At 44.9% G+C, this 20,440-nt stretch overlaps 3 protein-coding genes across 4 annotated transcripts in view; 2 read left to right on the plus strand and 1 right to left on the minus strand.

Moving 5' to 3' along the window:
* SELENOI (selenoprotein I) overlaps window positions 1–5,455 on the plus strand; it is a 60,240-nt gene extending 54,785 nt beyond the window's left edge. The window contains exons 9-10 of one of the 2 annotated variants that reach the window (XM_060250668.1): window positions 705–887; window positions 969–5,455. In XM_060250668.1, the coding sequence (XP_060106651.1) occupies window positions 705–887; window positions 969–1,097 (312 nt within the window). In that variant the 3' untranslated portion in view covers window positions 1,098–5,455. The remainder of the gene's footprint in view (window positions 1–704; window positions 888–968) is intronic. The other variant, XM_060250677.1, reaches the window with a different exon arrangement.
* Window positions 5,456–6,552: 1,097 nt separating this feature from the next.
* Window positions 6,553–13,936, minus strand: LOC132587652 (sterile alpha motif domain-containing protein 12-like). Its single transcript, XM_060259972.1, has 3 exons — window positions 13,649–13,936; window positions 8,541–8,817; window positions 6,553–6,820 (listed from the first exon to the last, which is right to left on the minus strand). The coding sequence occupies exons 1-3, from the start codon at window positions 13,649–13,651 to the stop codon at window positions 6,789–6,791; spliced, it is 312 nt and encodes a 103-aa protein (XP_060115955.1). The 5' UTR covers window positions 13,652–13,936; the 3' UTR covers window positions 6,553–6,788.
* Window positions 13,937–15,961: 2,025 nt separating this feature from the next.
* The window catches only part of ADGRF3 (adhesion G protein-coupled receptor F3), a 28,740-nt gene continuing 24,261 nt past the window's right edge, over window positions 15,962–20,440 (plus strand). The window contains exons 1-3 of the mRNA XM_060249152.1: window positions 15,962–15,982; window positions 16,250–16,308; window positions 19,589–19,764. Of these exons, the coding sequence (XP_060105135.1) occupies window positions 15,962–15,982; window positions 16,250–16,308; window positions 19,589–19,764 (256 nt within the window). The remainder of the gene's footprint in view (window positions 15,983–16,249; window positions 16,309–19,588; window positions 19,765–20,440) is intronic.

Below are 20,440 nucleotides of genomic sequence, written 5' to 3' on the forward strand. Positions count from 1 at the left end.
CAGGGCTTTTTTTTTTGGTAGCAGGAACTCCTTTGCATATTAGGCCACACACTCCTGATGTAGCCAATCCTCCAAGAGCTTACAGGGTCTACATCAGGGGTGTGTGGCCTAATATGCAGTGGAGTTCCTGTTATTAAAAAAGCCCTGAATAGGCCAACGCATATAGATCAACCTATCTTAAATTTCATGATAGAATCTGGATTCCTTTGGTATTTGTCTGCAGCCCGAGAATGATCTGGTTGTCCTCAGCTAGGGCTTTCTCAGCCCTGGCCCCTGCCTGGTGGAACACGCTGCCAGAGAATATTCGTGCTCTGCAGGATTTACTAGCCTTCTGCAGGGCAAGCAAGGCAGAGAGATTCTGCCAGGCATTTTAGTTGAGGACAGCAATAGGGCAGTACATAGCCTGGCACTCTCTCGCTCTCCTTCACTCCCTGGGAAAACCTCCAGGAGGCCTAGAAACTACCTTTTTTATCTGTAACTGGGAACCTTTGTATTGATCTGATTTTAACATTGGTTTCAACCTGTTCGTATTGTGTACTGCTGTAAGCCGCCTTGAGCCCTGCTCACAGGGAACGGGCAGCCAATAAATCCAATGGAATAAATAAATATTTTTGTCCCTGGGAGCATTGCCTGATGGCGAGCCCAGCTTTTGTGCCGCATTGTGTTGAGTCACCTTTTGATGCTTTCTCTCCCATCCCTTCCAGTGCCGGCTGATCGTCTGCCAGATGAGCAGCACCCGATGCCAGCCTCTCAACTGGATGCTGCTGCCGCTCGCCCTGGTCATCCTGATCATCATGTCCGGGCTAGTCCCGCAATACGAAACCCTCCTCCTCTGCTTGCTCACTGTCATCATCACCCTGGCGCACATCCACTATGGAGTCAGCGTGGTAAGTTTTGTTTCCCAGCAGCCATGTGTCTTCCCCGCTTTCAGACAAATAGATCCTCTGCATTTGCTCTCTCCCCAACAGGTGAACCAGCTCAGCAAGCATTTCAATATCCGGCCCTTCTCTTTACGGAAGCCCAACTCCGATTGACTAGACTTGGAGGAGGCGGTAGAAGAGGAGAAAGTCAGCCTGCAGTCTGCAGAGGTGCTGTAAATTCAGCCGCCTGTGTAAATATACTTCAGCCATCACCATGGAACTAAAATTGACCCAGTTTGGAGGGTCATGGGGAGGGGGCAGAGAACTCAAGAGAGACTGGCAGTAGAGACTGTTCTTTCCCTGTCCCCTCCATCATGCCACATGAGGGGGAAGAAGTGTCACAGTCATGAGTCTGCGTTAGACCAGCAGAATGCACCCCAGGCAGCCTGAAGCCCAGACATGAAGGCAGTGCCACTCGGAAGCCTTGAGACATCTCAAAACAAAAACCAGGCATTAACAGTGGCTCGGGAGCCACAGAACATCCATGAGCTGCACTGAAGATGTGGCTTTTTGTCATCCAAGAATGAAGAGGTGGACTTCTGCACAGGTTCAGTGATGCCAAGGGGCTTTTGTAGAAGAGGCTTGATGAAAGTCATTTGGTTGAAGCGTAACCAACATGCAGAATGCTCCTCTCTCTCCACACACACACCATTCTCCCCTCCACCTACTGCCATTGTGGCCCTGCAGATACTGATGCTGCAGAATCTTGTAAACTCAAATATGTCTGGAAGGGTTGTTGTTCCACCAATTGCGAGTAGTCACACTTGGAGCACGAGGTACTTTGGTGAAGTAGTCAGATTCTCCTACGTTATGTTTACTGAAAGGTTTTTGTTTTGTTTTCTGGTGTATGCCGTTAACTTTCTTGTGATAATCTGTGCACTCGCATCTACAATATTGTGGAACTGGGAGGCTCTTTTGGCAGGCATATTAAGTATATGTACACAAACCTTCCTAGTACTGTATTGTTCTAGTTGGGGAGAGGAGGTGATTAATTTGCATTCTCTTTTCTTGGAGGAGGGATGGGGGGAAATGCAAAAGAGAAACTAATTTCAGAACCCATCTTTAGTAGACCCCTCTAACCACATGGCTTTTTTCTGTTTCTCCAACTGGCAATATTGTTTTCAACCATTTCTTAATCCTAGTTAAAATTGAAACGATGGTGAAAATTCAAGTGCTGATTTTTTTCTCTTCTATTGCTTTATTTAATGAAGAATACTTATTTTTTAAAAATTGTGCTTGTATGAAGAGTGCAGCCTAAACCCAAGTTTCTTGGAAAGGCCGCACCCGGAAGAAACAGAGCGCAGCAAAGGATGTTCATATGTAATTTACAGCAGGGTAAAAGTTTCATGTTATGAAACGAAAAGGAGAATCCATCTTGGAATATCCTTCTTAGGGGTGAGATGTATTTCTATAGGGGGGAAAAACCAATTCAATTGTGAAATTACTATTTAACTTCTTTTTTTTAAAACTTGAATCATTATGTCAAGCAAGATGTAAGCAATGTAAAATTCAGGAACCGGTTCTTAACTCACTTTTCTTTTTTCTGTATATAGATTTTTTTTAAATTAAGTTTGACTATAAATTCTGTTTGTAATGTTTAATGTGCAAGAGAAGAGCAGATTCTGATAATTACTGGTACATTTTGCAAAAGGAGTAAGGGAGGAAAAAGAGGCATGGATGATGAAACAAATTCTGATTTTGCTTGTCTAGTGAATGTTGAACAGATGTGAGAAAGGGGATTTTCGTACCCTTTTTCATTAGATGACTTTGCACAGGAAAAGCAGTGTACAGACAGAATTAAGATGTGCTTGAGCAACTAATGGCTGTATCAGGCGGAATCAAATACAGTAATGGGTTGTAAATTGCACCTTGAAAAAAATGTAGAGCAAGGTTAAAGTCTTACAGAGCCATACTGCCCAGCTCTGAAAGCTGCTGATTCAGGGCAGGAGCAAGGCTTTTGTGTGTGCGTGTGTGCATGTGTGTTGAATCACTGCAGGAATGCTCAGTCCCCCTTCTCTTTCTTTTGAAGCAGGGCTTGTCTAACTGGGGGTTCTATGGCAGTGTGGTGGAGGCTGCTGCCTTGTACAAAGACTGACTTTTCACAGAGGGCAAAGGTTTTAATAGGGGGGAGTATATCACCTGCATGCAAAACCCTGGCTTGATGATATTGTGCAGTAAATCATTCCTTCAGTAACTTCCTGAAAGCATAGTCATTATTACCCAGGCTCAGTTGCACATGCGCATAAATGCGCCAGGACAAACTTCCGCTTGACAATGTTTCTGTGTTTAAGTTAACTGGCTTATTCCAAGGCACAGCTCTTGTCTGTATCCTTCTGTCTGAGTCCCTGGTTCTACTTTTCTATCTGTCTGAGCTTCTCAATAATAAGGAAATTGGTGCCTTACGTGACTTGCCTCAAGCTGAAGAAAGAAGTCAGCTGTCTTAAAAAAAAAAAAATTAACTTGCTGTCCAAGCTAAAGGTGAAAGGATAGTATCTTCTAGTATGAAAATAGGGAGAATGAATTTAATTTGTGCTGGTTGTCTTAATTGTAGTAATATTGAAAGCATTATTGCAGATTTAATGAGAATCAAATGCACCAATTTTTTTCTCTAAGTGTTTGTAGCACCTCTGTGAGTGTGTGTGTGTTGTAAGTATTCTTAAAATAAAGGTATTGTGTACTGCAGTGGGGGGGGGGCTGTGCATTCTGCCACTCTCTCCCCTGCATCCAGAGGAATTTGCAAAAGTCCAAAAGATGTTCCAAGCCTCCTTTGCTCTTCTGGATTCCTTCTGTCAGTAACTGGCATTTTTCTCTGCCAGTGGGGCAGGGGCAGTCATTTTGCTCAACCTGGTGTTCTTTTTCCTCGCCATTTGCAACAACTGCTCCATCGTGCAGCTTTGCTTTTTGTGGCTTCACTCCCTGCTCCCTCAAGAGCTGCTTTGATTTCTCAAGGCCTGCAGGCCTTCAAGAAACTGGTCTCCGGGCAGAGACCTGCTGCAGGGCAGATGCCACATCCGCATCCTGCAGGATCCATACTGTGGAGGCAGAACTGGGGCCAGGAATGCACTCCAGTGAAGCTTGCACAGGTGCTAAACAAATCCTGGAAGATGAGAGAGAAACCTGGCTGAGTCCAGGAAGTTTCTGTAGAATCAATTTCAACTTCTGCCATGAAGGTAAGAGTAAAACAGATTGGAACTGGATAAGGAATGACTAGCAAAACTTAGTCAGCTGGTCTACAAACCTGGTTGCTTCTAAGTTGGCACCAACTTTGAGGGGTGTACTCATTTGGGAGTGGACCCGAATAATTTGGGCTGATCTCATGAGGACTTGCTGGCTATTTCTGGACTGGATCTCATAGCAGAGTGCTGGGCAACGCTAACAGTAAAGTGCTGGCTTATTCCAGTAATGTGGATTGGGCATTGTGAGTATATGCAAGTCAGTTTGAAAGTACCCTTTGCAAAGCGATCCAAAGGTATAGAGTTGTATGATGGTGATTTGAGAGAGGTCTTACTCTTATAGGTTAGTTTCTACTGCACCTTTCCCTAGGTTTAGCACCAGCTTCTCTACCTATTGTTCTGGGACTGGAGGCATGTTCTCTACAGGAGGCCCATCTGGAAATGCAGGCATTTCAGGCTTTGGCTCTGCCTCTATAGCAGAAGGTTACATTAGGCCTTCCTCTAAAGCTGTATATATAATGAGAAAGAGGCTCTCCATCCTCTAGCAGGGGCAACAGATGTTGCCTCTTCAGACATGGGAGAGTTGCCAGGCCAAAAAGGGTTCATTGCTGATATTTCATAGCTGGAAAGAGAGCAGGAAGTCCTTTTCTCTGCACAGGACAGGGACCTTACCTTGCTTGCATTCAGAGTAAGCCCCTTCAGGAAGCAGGTGCCAGCTCTCTCACAAATGAATTACTCATAAATTCTGGATTTTTTTTGTTTTTGTGGGAGAGGGTCTTTCCTTGATCTTGGGTTTTTCAAAAAGATTATTTGCAGATTGTTGCCTGAAAGATGGACCCATTCTCCAACTGAGAATACTTGGAAAAGCCAAATCTGGCACATGTCTCTCTTCTCTTCTCCCCCCCCCCCCTCCTTCCCTTGGTGGAAATGTAAAAACTGAGTCCCATTTTGGAATTTGTCCTTTCAAGCAGTGGCTTGGTCTTTGGTACTCTCTGCCTGGAAGAACTTACCACAGTTCTAAGGCAAATAATTCTCTGATTTTGCAATGGGTTCAGTCCACCAGGCTTTGACCAGGACTGGCTGAATCAATGTAAACTGATTGTACAGATTATTATTAGGGGAAGAAAATTGCTATAGGAAGTGAACACTGTCACAGTGTGTGGTGGGGGTGTCTCCCGGCCCTCCATACTTTGTCAGGAGTCATACCTGTCTTATACATGCATTATTGGGAGGTTCCACTGTCTTACAATGGATTTGAATTCTGATCTATGAAATGCTATTACTGGTAAATATTTATTGTATTAAAAAAACTTACTATGAAAATAAACTACAATAAAAAATTTTCCAAGCTTTTTAAATATCTCTCTTATGGCCTCTCATGGTGTTTCTGTTGAATTCTTAAAGCAGATAATTTGAGGGTTAAAGCCAGGCTGCTACATGGAACAAGTGTTCCTTTACAGCTGGAGGAGGAGTGAGTGAGGCTGACAAGAACTAGCTGAGTTTCTAGGAGTCTAGGTGATAGGAAAAGTTTATGAAGGCTCTTTGGACCAATACTCCCTCTAAGCTGTGGAGTCTTGTGAGCAAAAATTCTACTTTGTGAGCTTCTGGCATTAAAATTGTGAGCGAGCGATTTGGTTACTGCATAAACTAGTTTGCTCTGGGGCCATCCTTCCTGAGCGAAGACAAAGATCTGGAGGATAAAAAACTGAGCTAGCTACACTTCTCAGCTTAAAGGGAACATTGCTTTGGACTTGTTTTTAAAGAGAATTTATATGCTGCCGCTTGAGTCCTCCTCAGAATATCTTGAGAGAACAAGGAGTGCAGCGGAATAGTGCAGTGATTTCAAGTGACCCAAGATTATTTATTCTATCATGCTCCATCTCCTGCCCCTAACAGGCAGCTTTATGTTTTCTTCTCCCCAGCCCCTATGGTAACCATACACACTCCATGCCACAGGAGGACTTTTAATTGGCAATTGGTAGATCACTACAACACAGTAACATTATAATCCATTGCTACCATTTGTTAAGTCCTCTTATGGATTAAAAACTGGTTCATTAACAGAAAACAGAGTGAGTATAAATAGGCAGTTTTCACATTGGAAGATAGTAAGCAAGGCTGGATGTTGGACTGGATGGGCCATTGGCTTGATCCAACATGGCTTCTTAATGTTCTTAATTCTGAAGTCTTTGTTCTCATAAGTCACCTTTTTGAGCCCCTCATCTCTGCAACAGAAAGGGCTAGAGACAAACTCTTACAACAGAGGCAAAATGCAAGCAGTACCAGCACCACCTTTTGAAACCTACCACTGTCGAATGAGGCTCCCAATCCTAACCTGGAAATGTGGTCCAAAAGGATGATACCATGATCAATTGTATCAAAAGCCACTTGAGAGATCTACCATGGAAATACCATAGATGCATGAAAGCTCAAGAATGGCATTTTTTTCAAGTAATCCCATTTTATTAAGCAGTGTGATGTATAGCTTCCTCAAACCCTGCAAGAGTAGTCTTCCTTCCTTGAGAGAATCCCTGTTTCCTGATAATGGAGGCATTGTTAGATGAGGTCCGAAGTCCAGCAGCTTCCATTCCACTACCACCCCTCGCTGTAGTCTTTAATCCCTTGCATGACATTGATGCTTGGATCCACAACTTGATATGTCATAAGCTGAGCTGCCTGCTTTCTCCCAAGCTGCTCACTCAGTTGCAGACACTTTTGAGTCACTCTCTGTGAAAAGGAAGTAAAATAATAGTTAATTCTACCTAGCTAAAATCCCACCCTGGCAGAAGATGGTGAGGAGCAGCTGAAATAAATAGATGTGTAGAAGGTGGAACCAAGAGTGGCACCACCAGCCAATGGAAACAGGAGGCAGCCCCATTTGAGTGTGGAGTTTCGGCTTGGTGTAGACCTGTAAGATACTGAGGAGGCAGAGTGATGAGGTGATAGAATGGCATGTACCATTTCAGATGGCTGGTGGTGTTTATGTTTATTTGAAACTCCTCTTCCATTAATAATCCATTATTATGGAAAACTAGCACAGCATTCAGTTAGGCTAAAACCTTGCACTCTGCTATTTTTTTTGGGGGGGGGGAGTTATAAAGGGAAGCATGAAACAATACTTTTTCCCCTGCAGTCTGAAATGGTGTAGCCAATTTTACCACGCATACACAGAAACCAGGTCTTTACAAGCAAAGATTAAGCAAACGGTGAAGGGTGGGGAAGAAGCCCTGTTTGAAAGCCCTGTTTTGAAGCCATGGGAATTTGGCATGAGCATAAACTGGCTTGACAAGTTGTCTAGTGCTCTGTTTTGAGGGTGCCTTCAAGAACATGCTGGTTTTGAAGAAGGCTGAACCTCAGAGCTGCTTTTGGTTAATTTGAATGACAAGCGTCACTCTTCTTTCCTGCTGATGCCGCTCTAGCTGTTACCTGCAAATGGGAGGTGCCCCAAAAGAACTAACAGTGATTAATATCATCAAGCATCATTTGAGGGATGTTCCTTGATGTGTGTTTTTTTCCTTGACGCTTTTGACTTTTAGGTTTGGTTTTGGTATTTTTACAGTAGAAAGGTGCTGCTCTTTTTGTCCTGCCACCAGCACAAAACAAAAGCATTGCTAGGCATTCTTTAGGTCAAGCAAAAAGAGCCCCACTCTTGGTTAATTTCCCTACTCTTCCAGTTTGGAGTCCTAGCAGCAGAAGCGAGAGCCACTGTCCAAGCCAGTTTGAGGTATTTTGTCACCCTAAGTGTGGTGTACTCATCACCATGGGGGCCTGTGCTGTCCCAGCTGGGCTCTGTGCCAAGCCTCTGGAAGCTAGATTGGGAGCTAGTCCATAATAGCACACAAGTTTAGGCACTCCTGTGCCTCTGGTGGCTGGCCATGAGCCTAGCCCCTGTGGTTTATCAGCATTGTCTTGCTTGTGCTGTCCCAAGCAGCTACTTAAGAGGAATTAGAACTGGCTTTTGTCTCTTTTATCAGCAGCTGGATCTATTACCTATCCTGTCACTTCTCTCTCTCCCTTTGTCCTGCTCCTTGTGTCTTCTGTCATCTCAGACAATTATGAGCCACTACCTATAACCTTTTTGAGCCTGAATTCAGACACAGCATAATGGCTGCAGGCATAAAATGGCTGCCATAAAGCAGCTGCCACAAGAGGGAGAATACAAGAAATCAGTAAAGTTTTTGGGCCAGTCACTCTCTCACCCTGGTCTACCATTCTGGATATTTATTAGAATTAAATGAGGGAGGGGGGAATAATGTGAACCACGTTGAGTCTCCAATGAAGGGCAGAGAGGGGTCTACGTATCTAAATTAAAATATTGTGGCAGGACTTGGATTTTCTACACACACTGACATGTCCCCTTCAAATCAGACATGGCCTTGCTTCCAAACCAGTTGAACAAATGTGTCTAGTGTTTGCGCAGTTTGAACCCAATAGGGGAGACCCTCACCATCTGTAATGTCCAGCAAGTCTTCCATTTCCTGCTGAATGCGGAGACAGAGGACTTCATGCAGCAGCTGCTGACGTAGGCTCTGTGGCACTATGCCCATGCGCTCCATTGTCTCCTCTGTCAGCCTCAGCAGTGCCTTGCCAGAGATAGCATGGTTGCTTGCTGCCTCCAGCAGGGGCCCCCCCTGAGCCCCCAAGGGTCTGCTGTCCAGCCAGGCACACACCTCTGATACTGTCCAGTGGGCCACGGATCGCTTTGTCTCTTCATCTTCTGAGCCCTGCAAGAAGAAGAGATTGGATTTATACCCCAGCCTTCACTCAGTCTCAGAGCGGCTTACAATCTCCTATCCTGTCTCCTCTCCTGTGAGGTAGGTGGGGCTGAGAGAGCTCTTGAGAGAACTGCTCTGAGTGAACTGTGACTAACCCAAGGTCATCCAGCTGCTGCACTTAGAGGAGTGGGGGATCAAACCTAGTTCTCCCAGATTAGAGTTTGCAGTCTTAACCACTACACCAAACTGGCTCTCCAGCAAAGCATCAATCTCTTTCAAAGTATTTTTTTACATTGATCTCAGTATGTATTCAATGCAATGATGTGTATTTGCATATCATCGGATATTACATTGTCGTTCAGCAATAACAATATTTGCAACTCGATTTTCCTGTGTGGGCAAGCCAACCCAGTTGCAAAATTATTTATTTTTATTTATTACTTCACATTTCTATCCCGCCCTTCCCAGAATGTCTCAGGGCAGGTCACATCAAGAATAAAACAATTTACATAATTTCAAAAACAACTAACAAACATAAAACAAACCAAACCAATGGATTAATTAAAAATTCAGATGACCATTTTGAAATCCTGGTCTGTAACTGAACAATAACAATAAATGACAATAATCATAATTCAATAATGTGTGGATGCAGTGTTGGTGGAGTCACTGCATTCTTAAGGTTCTCCATTAACTCCATTTGCCCAAGAGTCATATGTTCCTCTGTCCCCTTCTTTGCTTTAAACTATAACACCTTTCTCTTGGGAAGTAGCATTTTTAAATGGCAGAGATGAAGTATATCTGAGCCAAAACACAAAGCATTGTGTGAAAGTTAAGATGTGAAGAGGGGAGTGGTTTACTTCATATTACAGAAGTCTGTGAGTATCTTTAAAAAAGTAAAGGTAGTCCCCTGTGCACGCACCAGTTGTTTCTGACTTGGGTGATGTCACATCACAATGTTTTCACGGCAGACTTTTTTCAGAGTAGTTTGCCATTGCCTTCCCCAGTCATCTACACTTTATCCCCAGCAAGCTGGGTACTCATTTTACCAACCTTGGAAGGATGGAAGGCTGAGTGAACCTTGAGCTGGTTACCTGAAACCCACCTTCCGCTGGGATCGAACTCAGGTTGTGAGTAGAGAGCTCGGACTGCAGTACTGCAGCTTTACCACTCTGTGCCATGAACTAACAAAACGGATTCCAGCATCCGCTTTTGTGAGCTCACTTCATGCATCTGAGGTGTAATGCTTTCTGACTCATGAAAGTTTATGAGGTAATCATTATTTTTAGCCTTTATTAATCTTCGAGCTTCTTGATTTATTTTGTTGGTATAGCTCAACATTCCCCAGTTGTGGATCCTGCTTCAGTTTAGCTTGTGTCATGTGAAAGTTATCTTGAGGAGCTTATATTTATTGCCCTTAAAGTTATTCAAAACAGCCTTCAGAGCTACCATTTTTAAAGCGTTGCTCAAATTTTAAAAGAGGCAGGCCAGTGGTCTTGTTAAACTTCCTCCAAAGTGCTTAGCTCACAATTTCTGTGCTTGAAGTAGCTGCTGATGAGCTGTGTGCTGTTCAGCACTCTGGGACAAAGAAGACAGCTAAGTAAGTCTCTGGGAGGCCCTTGCTCCAAAGCCACCAGAAAGAGGGCCAGTTGTTTAACAAAAGGGCCTATGAGGGCTGGGGCTTTTTTTTTTTTAAGAAAAAGCCCAGTAGAAACTCATTTTCATATTAGGTCACACCCATTGGCATCACCATTTTCACACAGGGTTTTTTAAAAGAAAAGACCCAGGAGGAACTTATTTGCATATAAGGCCACACACCCTGACACCAAGCCAGCTGGAACTGCATTCCTGTGCATTCCTGCTCCCCCCCAAAAAAGCCCTCATTGAGGGAGACTGTTTTACGGGTGCTCAGCATGTTATGAGTGCAAGCTTTCATTAGTTTACTCAAACATCCACAGCAGCCAGGGCTTATAAGAAAAAGTGTTATCTTTCATCAGCATGGATAGCCAGATTTTCCCAGCTTCCAGCCCCCCATCTCCACTGCCAGGTTTGTGTTGGAAAATACCTAGAGACCTTGGGGGTGGATCCGGGAGAGGGCGGGGTTTGGGGAGGGAAGGGGCCTCAGCATGGTACAATGCCCTAGAGCCCACCCTTCAAAGCAGCCATTTTCTCCAGGGGAGCTCATCTCTGCCAGCTGGAGATCGGTTGTAAAAGCAGGAGATCTCCAGGCCCCACCTGGAGGCTGGCAACTCTACCCCAAGGCAAAAAGCATTCAAGCCAGGACAATGATGGAAGAAGAACGAGGTCTTTAAGAATTAACAAGACTTGAACCCCAAACCTTCCTTTCTCAGCAAGGGGTTTTTCCTCTCACCACTCCCTTCCGTTTTGCTTAATATTTATTCAAACAGGAAGCCTGCAGCCAGGCACCTGTTGAGTGTTGACTTACAACCAGGACCTAGTAAAATGTTACTGTAAATAGGAAACCATTATTTTAAATTGTTCTTTGTCTCAGGAAGTGTGTAGCTGGGGGTGGGGTGGAGGAAATGGGAGCTGCCCTGTCCTCTGTATGTTTGTATATAAAGTGCTGTCAACTCACTGCTGATTTATGGCAACCCTGTAGCGTTTTCAGGTAGTGTTGCCAGCTCTGGATTGGGAAATTCCTGGAGAGTTGGGGGTGGAGCCTTGGGGAGGACTGGGGTTGGGGTACATGGTCACAGGGTCCTCCCTTCAGAGCAGTCACTTTCTCCTGGGAACCTGATCCCTGTTGTCTGGAGATCAGTGGCAAGTCCAGGAGATCTGCAGACCCCACCTGGACATCGGCAACCCTATTTTCAAGGCAAGAAACTAACAGAGGTGGTTTGCTATTGCCTTCTTCTCTGTCCTCTGTATCCTCTGGCATTTGTCTGGTGAAACCAAAACACGGATGTCTGCCAGGAAGCAGAAAAATTCTAAGTTGCCCCTTTATGAAAACAACCCTTAAAATTTGCAGGCTATTCATATAGTGTTTGAAGCACTTAAAATCACTTGTTGCCTACAAGTGGGTAGAATTTAACTGCCAGAAGAGAATCTAGGTCAGAAGAGAGTTTGTCTGAGGATGTTTTGCTTAACAGAAGATTGGGTTGATAGAATTTAGAGAAGAGAAATATTGAGAGCTTAGAAATTTAGCTTCTGTCAGGCTTAAGCATCTAACTTAGAATCTAGTAGGTATAAAATTGTATAAGACTTTCTGTCTAAGAAAAATAGTGTGTGTGAGCCTTGTTATTAAAATTGGAAATTGTTGTAACTATAAGGTGTAAGAGTTCTAACTATAAGAGCATAGTGTGTAAGTTTGTTATCTATAACTGAAAATTGTTTTGCTTCCTTGACAAGCAGCCTGAATATGCTGTTTTTAGAGATTGCTGAAAAATAAAGTCTTATCAGTTGTGTGGAACAGTTAATCTGTGTCTCATGTATTAGACACTGGGAGAAAGTCTTGTTTTGAGAAACAGTGGTAAGGGAAAGTGTCTGTGTAACCATAAGAGAATATAAAAAGCAATTCCCTGAAACTACAAGCAGCTGCTGGCTCTGGTAGCTCAGGTGACTGGCATGCTTCACCATATTGGTTCTTAAATTCCAGCATTCAAGAAAATGTTGGTTTTCTGTCACAATGCTGCAGTGGACTTTCTGTAGCAAATTATTCAAATCTAATTCCCCACTATTGCATTTTGCCTTTTCCTAAGACCATTCATTAAATGTATCATACCAGTGGCCTATCTGCTCTAGCATCCTGTTTCATACAATGGCTAGCAGATGCCCCAAGAAGAAGGACAGAGAAGCCCAGGCTTCTACTCCTTGCCCCACCCCAAGAAATCAGGTTCCATTTAGCTATCATGGCTAACAGTCGTTGCTGGACCAATGATCCATGGATTTGTTCAATTCCCCCTCTTTTTTAACTTGGAAGCATGCATCAGTAAAGTAGCAAAGTTTTTTTTTAAGCCTGCCTTTGCAGTGATGAGAACTGTGAAATAGCGTAGAAAATCCTGGGGACAAGGGGGAGAAAGTCTGGGCTGGCTAGCTGAGCTGGACTTAGCAGTCGGGGTGGACTAGGATCTGGGAGACCCAGGTTTGAATCAACATTCTGACATGGAGGCTTGTGACCTTGGATAGTCATACACTCTCAGCTTAACCTACCTCACAGGGTTGTTGTTAAGATAAAATGGAGAAAGGGAGCATATTTAACTCACTTTGGGTCCCCAGTGGGGTGAAGAATGGTCTCTAAAGGAAGCAAATAAATAATGAACCCCAGGACTTTTTTTTAAGCAGGAACGCAGTTCCAGCTGGCTTGGCATCGGGGGTGTGGCCTAATATGCAAATGAGTTCCTGATGGGCTGTTTCTACAAAAAAGCCCTGATGATCCTCACCTGAAACAATAATACCCCCCATTTCCTCTTCTCTCTTCCATACGCTATCACCCCCCCCCAAGTACTCACACAGGCCGAATTCTCATTATTTCAAAGTCCATTGTAAAAACACGAGTATTTTGTCACCACAACTATTTTTGGAGAATTTGTGCCAAAATTAGATACAAATTAAGTACAGTAGCAGCAACTGGTGGCCTCTCAACTCCCAGTCTGGGGCCAGAGGTTCATGTACCCTGGCTGCCATGCACAGAATCTGACATTTGTTTAATTACTTCATCATGGCTTTGCATGGGCGGGAGGTAGGTGCAAGGCAGTTAGTTCAAATGGCCAGCCAACAAAAACATGAGCAGCTTTCTTCAGAAGCCTGAAGGTTCTTGGGCTGACATGAAAACAGAGACAGGGCATGTTATACAAATACATCCAGCACATTATGCACTCACCATCCAGCAGAGTTTAGAGCTGTTGTGCTAGCAAAGGTCCTTTTGGACAATATTCTTGTGTTCAATGTGGGTGGTGGACGGGGGTGCCCTGGGCTGGCTGGGCACCCGGAAAGATGAGATCTAAGGTGCAGCTGGTGTCCAATCCATCCCCAGATAAGAACCCCTCGGATTCATACGCAGCCTTTGGTCTGCAATAGACCCAGTCTTTGTGTCGGTCTCTAACCGTACCAGGGAAGTGATCTCAGCTCTCTTGCCTTCCCACATTCCCCATGGCTCCTCCTCTTCAAGCCCAAACAAGACTCTGGGCTCTTGGCTTGCAGTCAACAAACCCACACACCGAGACGCAGAACAAGTGGTAGTAAAGTCTAAGAAAGAAATCTACCTCTCCACACACACTCACACAACAACACCTGACACACTCATTTATCTAATCTGATGTACCCTCTTGCAGAAAAACATCCTAGTTTCACTTAGGCGTGCTCTTTCCATGGGCACACCCTGAAATTGGGTGTATGTACAAGCATACGTTGATAAACCTCACCTCTTCTTTCACTCTCAAGCAACTCTGGGCCAGTATAGTGGCTAAACTTTAGAGGGAAAGATGCCAGAACTCGCATCAGCCTCTGAGCTGGAAGCTTTGCCCCAAATCATACAGGAAGATGGAACAGGCTGAGATTGATTTATGGGAGGAAAATATGCTAATTTATTAATTATTCCAGAGCTTTTAAGTGATCCTGCCTTGTCCAACCTGACCTACCTCAGGCTCACAGGGTTGTTGTAAGATAACATGGAGGAGTGGAGAGAACCAAATATGCAGCCCTGAGCTCCTTGGAACAAGTTGGGGGTAGGGTAAAAAGGAAACAGAATAGAATAACTGCCATACCACAGCAGCACATGGTTGCCAACATTCAGGTGGGGCCTGGAGTTCTCTCAGAATTGGTACTATCTCCTGGCTGCAGAGATCAGGGCCTGTGGAGAAAATGGCAGCTTCAGAGGGCAGACTCCATGGTGACCTCTTCTCTGAGCTCCCTCCCCTTCTGTGTATTCAGCTCCAGTTCTCACCAGTTTGATGTAGTGGTTAAATGCCTGGACTCTTATTTGGAAGAACTGGATTTGATTCCCCACACCTCAACTTGCAGCTGCTGGAATGGCTTTGGATTGGCCATAGCTCTCGCAGAGTGGCCCTTGAAAGGGTAGCTTCTCTGAGAGCTCTCTCAGCCCCACAGGATGTCTGTTGTGGGGGGGAAGGTAAAGGAGATTGTAAACTGCTCCAAGACTCTGAGATTCAGAGTTAAGGGCGGGGTTTAAATCCAATATCATCATCTTCTTCGTCGTCTTCTTGATAGATTTGTGTGTCGGTTTTAATGGCTTGAAAGATGAGATTTTATTTGTATGTTTTAATTTGTTGGCCACCTTGTTAATAAATAATAAAATAGCATGCAATGTTAAAATCTAGGCTGGCCTGCTGATGTGTTTAAGCTACACTAAGTTTTACTGGTTATCTCCATAGGCCATTCCTGTCGCTATTTAAGAGCCCATTCCAGGATCCACTGCAATTTCTTGAGTCCACTCCAGAGTTTTGGACAGACTGTAATTAGTTTATTCCGGAAGTTGCCCAAGATTTTCTGGAGCAGAATGAAACCATTCAATTTTGTAGTGAATTTAGCATGTTGTCATCTACCATTTTTGTGTATTAGATATCATGAAGAGCAGGACACAAAGAGAAGTTATCTACCCCACAGGTAATATTATTTTAACCACAAAGATACATCGATGAAACCTGGAACTGAACTGGCTGCTAGCAAGGACCAAACTGAAATGCAAATACAGTGTTAAGCTGCTCTTGCCAACCTCCAGCTAGGGCCAGGAGATTTCCCAGAGATCAGTTCCTCTGGAGAAAATGCCTGGTTTGGAAGGTAGCTTCTATGGCATTATACCCCACTGAAGATTGGGAGCTGGAAACCACATTCAGCCTCTTATCCTTACCCACTAGATCTTCTCTAAATCCTGCTCCTTGGTGACTTTTCCAGGCCCAGCTCCATGAGCCTGAATGCAAATTGAGTCCCTGATCTGCATCCTGCCCGCTTTTGGTCCTCCACCTGAGCACACACAAGCCTTGGGTTTCATCCTGGCTGGATCTTGGACTTACTGCCTCATTCATTTGCATTTCTGAGCTGGAGTCAGCTTTAGCTGGCGGACATGCAGCGTAGGAAGCTCAGGGACAGACTTGCTGGAGGTCACTTAGGCATGATGCTCCCTTGTCTGTTTTTTGTGTCACTAATAAGCTGCCTGCCTCAAAGTTTGGGATCCGTTATGGAAGGAGCTGCACATGGGGTAAGTCTCACTTCTGCTTTTCCTAAATTTCTTTGGCCATCCATTTGCCCCACTTCAGCTCACAGATTTAACTTTTGAAATCTATATTCACCCACCTGCTTTGCCTTCCTTGGGAGCAATTGCACAATTGGGAACAATTGTAGTGAATGCCACAATTAGGTAGGATGTTGGGTGAAACATGGCTGAGTCAATCCTTCCACCTGAGCAAAAAAAAGTCATAGTTTTTGTTGTGATTCAGTCTGCAGAAATTTTTTTGCTCCTGCTCAGGTTCTGACAGGTCTTTGCAGTTCTTACCGGATAAAAGCTCTGGAGTGGATTAAGGGCTGGTGAGATGGATTAGCTTTCTTGGGTCGGAAGTTTCTCCTTGCTCTGAAAGGCCCTTCTCTGCATTGCCTCCACCAGCTGCTCTGGATGTACATTTGATGAGAGGTGGTAAGGGGGTGATTTTGGAACAAGAAGGTCAGCCTAGAGATGCCAGCCTCCAGGTGGGGCCTGGGGATCCCCTGGAATTACAGCTGCTCATCTCCAGACTACAGAGATCAGTTTGCCTGGAGTGGAGAATATGGATACTTCGGAGTGTGGACTCTGTGGCATTGGACCCCACTGAGATCCCTGACCTCTCCAAGCTCCATCTCCAAATCTTAAGGAGTTTTCCAACCTGGATCTGGTGGCCTATCCCACTGGTAGCTAAGGGAAATGTGGCAACCCTTGATCAGCCTCAATGTGCTTTTGGATCCCTGCAGTCCTGGAATTCTATGTCAGGAATAGGCTTCCCTTAGCATGACTGCTGAACAGCTTGCATGCCAGACCAGTTTGCTTGGAACTGGTTCTCTGCCCAAAGGACTGAGTTGAGTCATGAGGTCTCACCCCTACCCTTTGATTTCCTGGGATACCAGAGAGCCAGTTTGGTGTAGTGGTTAAGTGTACAGACTGATTCCCCACTCTTCCACTTGCAGCTGCTGGAATAGCCATTGGTCAGCCATAGCTTTCTGTGAAAGCTCTCTCAACCCCATCCACCTCACAGGGTGTCTGTTGTGGGGGGAGGAGATAAAGGAGATTGTAAGCCGCTCTGAGATTCTGATTCAGAGAGAAGGGCTGGGTATAAATCTACAGTCTTCTTCTATTTTTAAAGTAGGTGAGGGTCTCTTGACACATGGGCCAAAAGATTGCCTGTGTGTGCGCATGTAAAGTGCCAACTTAGGGACTTATCGAGACCTCACCAAGGAGCTTCAAGGCATGTGAGAAGCAGAGGTGGTTTGCCATTGCCTTCCTCTACAGAGCCTTAATTGGTCATCTCGCTTTCAAGTACCGACCCTGCTTAGCTTCCAAGATCTGACAAGATTGGGCTATACCAGGCTGCCTTCCCTCCCCAAAAGCTGCCAACTGGTGCTCTATGGGACTGAGAAAATGATGTGGCTTCTGCCCTGGAGGGATATCTTTGTTCTTTAAATAGGACAGATTGGGAGAAGCAGAGGATGAGTCAGAAGAGAGTCAGGCAGGAGGAAGTTTGATCTCCAGGTCACAAGGTTGTTCTCAAGGAGAAAATTACTGCTTTGGAGAGTGAACTCTATGCTGAGCTTATGGTAACAAAGATGTAGATAAATTTCAAATATGCACCATGTGCCAGTCAGTAGAAGCCAAAGTGAGTAATAGTATATAGTGCCTGAAGCACAAGAAACCCATTTTCCTCCCATTGAAGATTCTCTCCTGGATCCATCTTGCATGGCTAAATTTGTTGTTCTCCTAAAATAAATTGTGGCTGTAGGTGGCCACATTGATCTGAGTGTGCCTGAGAGAGAAGGAACAGCAGACTGAAACAGCTGAGACTATGGTTGCCAACCTCCAGATGGTACCTGGAGACCTCTTGGAACTACAACTGGTCTCCAGATGACAGAGATCAGTTCTCCTGGAGCAAATGGCTGCTTTGGAAAGTGGACAGCATGGCATTATAGTTCTCTAGTGTACCTCCCCTCCTCAAACCCCATCCTCCCAGGCTCCCCACCTAAAATCTCCAGGGGTTTTCCAACCTAGAGTTGGCAACCCTAGATGAGACTTGACTGTAGTCAAGACAAAATACCAGCTTGCAAAGAATCCCCCAGTCTCCACACCACTGTGACCAGGTCTTGTGCCCATCCATCCCTCTCTGCTTTGGGCTGGCAATGCATGCCCCAGAAACTGCATCAGACCTCCTGTGAGCCCCCTCCCCCTTCACCAGAGACTGAGTTTTGCATGCAGATGGGCATTTCCTGTCCTTCCCAGGAGCTGAGAAAAAAACATATGTAAATCTGAGGATGTTTGCTCCCACAAGTTGACACAGTTGGGGATGTTCTACAAACTGACCACTTCCTTGTGGGACCAGCAAGTAGGGGTAGCCAGTGTGGTGTAGTGGTTAAGAGTGTGGAGTCTCGTGTGGAGAACTGGGTTTGATTCCCCACTCCTGCACATACAGCTGGTGGATGACCTTGGGTCAGTCATGAGTTCTTTCAGAGTTGTTCTCTCAAGAGCAGCTCTCATCCAGAGCTCTCTCAGCCTCACCTACCTCATAGGGCATTTGTTGTGGGGAGAGGAAAGGAAGGAGATTGGAAACCACCCTTAGACTCCAAGTGAAGAGCAGGTTATAAATATAGTCTCCTCCTCTTCGAAACCTAAGGCAGCGCCACAAAACAAAATCCTCTTCTTATGATCCTTCAAATGGCCTTGCATTTAGTTTGCAGAGCTCTTTGTGCCGGGGCTTAAACATTCCTGGAAGCCATTTTATCTATCTTGGGGGCCCTGCCACTTGTCTTAGATATGCTGGGCTTGGTCAAGGCTGCTGAATACAGATCCATCCCCTTGGTTCATCTGCCTTAAACTAGTGATGCTACATTCTGCACAAATAATGTGTTCACAGTTCCTGTTTTATCTTGAATTGAGCATCCCATATTCTTGAATTACTGATTTGTTCATAATTTATAGCAAGCAGAATAGCAAGAATATTTGTACAGTTGGCAGAATTTGTCATCACATAGGCAGCTAGTCAGTAGCCACTAGTGGCATATACTCAAAATTCACTGCGTCAATGGGGATTGTAAATTTCGGAGTCATTTGGGAAAGCAAATATATAATTTCCCATCAACTGCAACAAGACAATTATGGGGAAAGACTGGGAAGAGTAATTTGCCAAGGTAGGCCCCAATCAGAGCCTATCTTCTAGAATTTGTTTAATCTTTTGTAGCGTGGGGGAAGTTCAACAAAGGATATCAGTTCCTGTGATCCTTCAGTTCGAGTCAGAAGAGCAACTGGTGAGTAAAGATAAGAGAACTTTAGGATAAAAGAATAAATCAGGGTTAAATTGGGGATGAGGGAAATAGGCTGTCTCCTAAGGCATCTGGAAGGAGGCTGCATGTCTTTTAGAAAAAGTTCTGCTCCAGGATAGGGAATTAATTAGCAAATGTGACATTTTCCACATGTATACCTACAGGGGATGCAGCACTTGCGTGTCACCTGGTTATGGCCACTAGGATGAACATGGCATATTCTGGCTTTACTAGAGATTCTTTATTAGGGATACCTGTGGCCTGCCTGGGGATCTTATGCGCTGTACCCCTGAGCTGCCCCTATCTCCAGTTTGCGTGTGTTTGCTACTTCAGGCACCATTCGTGGTACTGCCTACATCAAGCTGACCTCAGTGGCCCCTGCTACCACGGACTCAGCTGAGGCTCAGAGTACACTCAGTATTGTGAGTGTCCCCCGGACAGTTGCTGGCACAACAAGCACCATCATCAGCCTTGCTGTAACTACAGGTGAGTAGCTGACAGACCCTGCTAAAAATGCTCCAGAATCACCTATCAGCAACTGTGTTTGTCCCTCTGAATAGCTCTCCTACACTCTAACAAATCCAGCAGGGAAATATAAGCCCTGGCACTGTTTTTTTGTTCCGTCACATCAAGCCTCTAGTCCGTAGTCTTGTAGTTCTCAGTCTGAGTCTCCTGATGCATTTCATCCCCTTGCTTTGTCTACTTTGCCATCAGTGCAGTCTAGGAAGAAAGAGGGGGCACCACATAATGGATTCTAGGAGGGAATTCTAGGCATCGGGGCAGCAAGGGAGAATACAGTGAGGTGTTTAAAGAAGCGGGAGACCTGGATGTGGAGGATCTTTCCCTATCCTTGGCCCCTGCTGCTCAAATACTACCATTCTGAGTCTTGCAACAGCCTTGTGTTCTCTGAAGACACTACTGCAGGGGTCCCCTAGCCTTTTTGAGCCTGTGTGCACCTTTGGAATTCTGATACTGGGCAGTGGGTACAATCACACAGTGGCTGCCTCAGGAAGCAAAGGCATACAGATAGCTTAACTGCAGGAGAGAAAAGGGATAATTTTACAAAATACATGGGGAAAAGAGGAGTGTGAGAGAATAAAACAGACACTGTGCTGGCAGCTGCCACTGAAACATCATTATTTTAATCTGACCAGCCAATCTG

The sequence above is a fragment of the Heteronotia binoei genome, chromosome 1, assembly GCF_032191835.1.
Source record: "Heteronotia binoei isolate CCM8104 ecotype False Entrance Well chromosome 1, APGP_CSIRO_Hbin_v1, whole genome shotgun sequence".
In the NCBI taxonomy this organism is placed as follows: domain Eukaryota; kingdom Metazoa; phylum Chordata; class Lepidosauria; order Squamata; family Gekkonidae; genus Heteronotia; species Heteronotia binoei.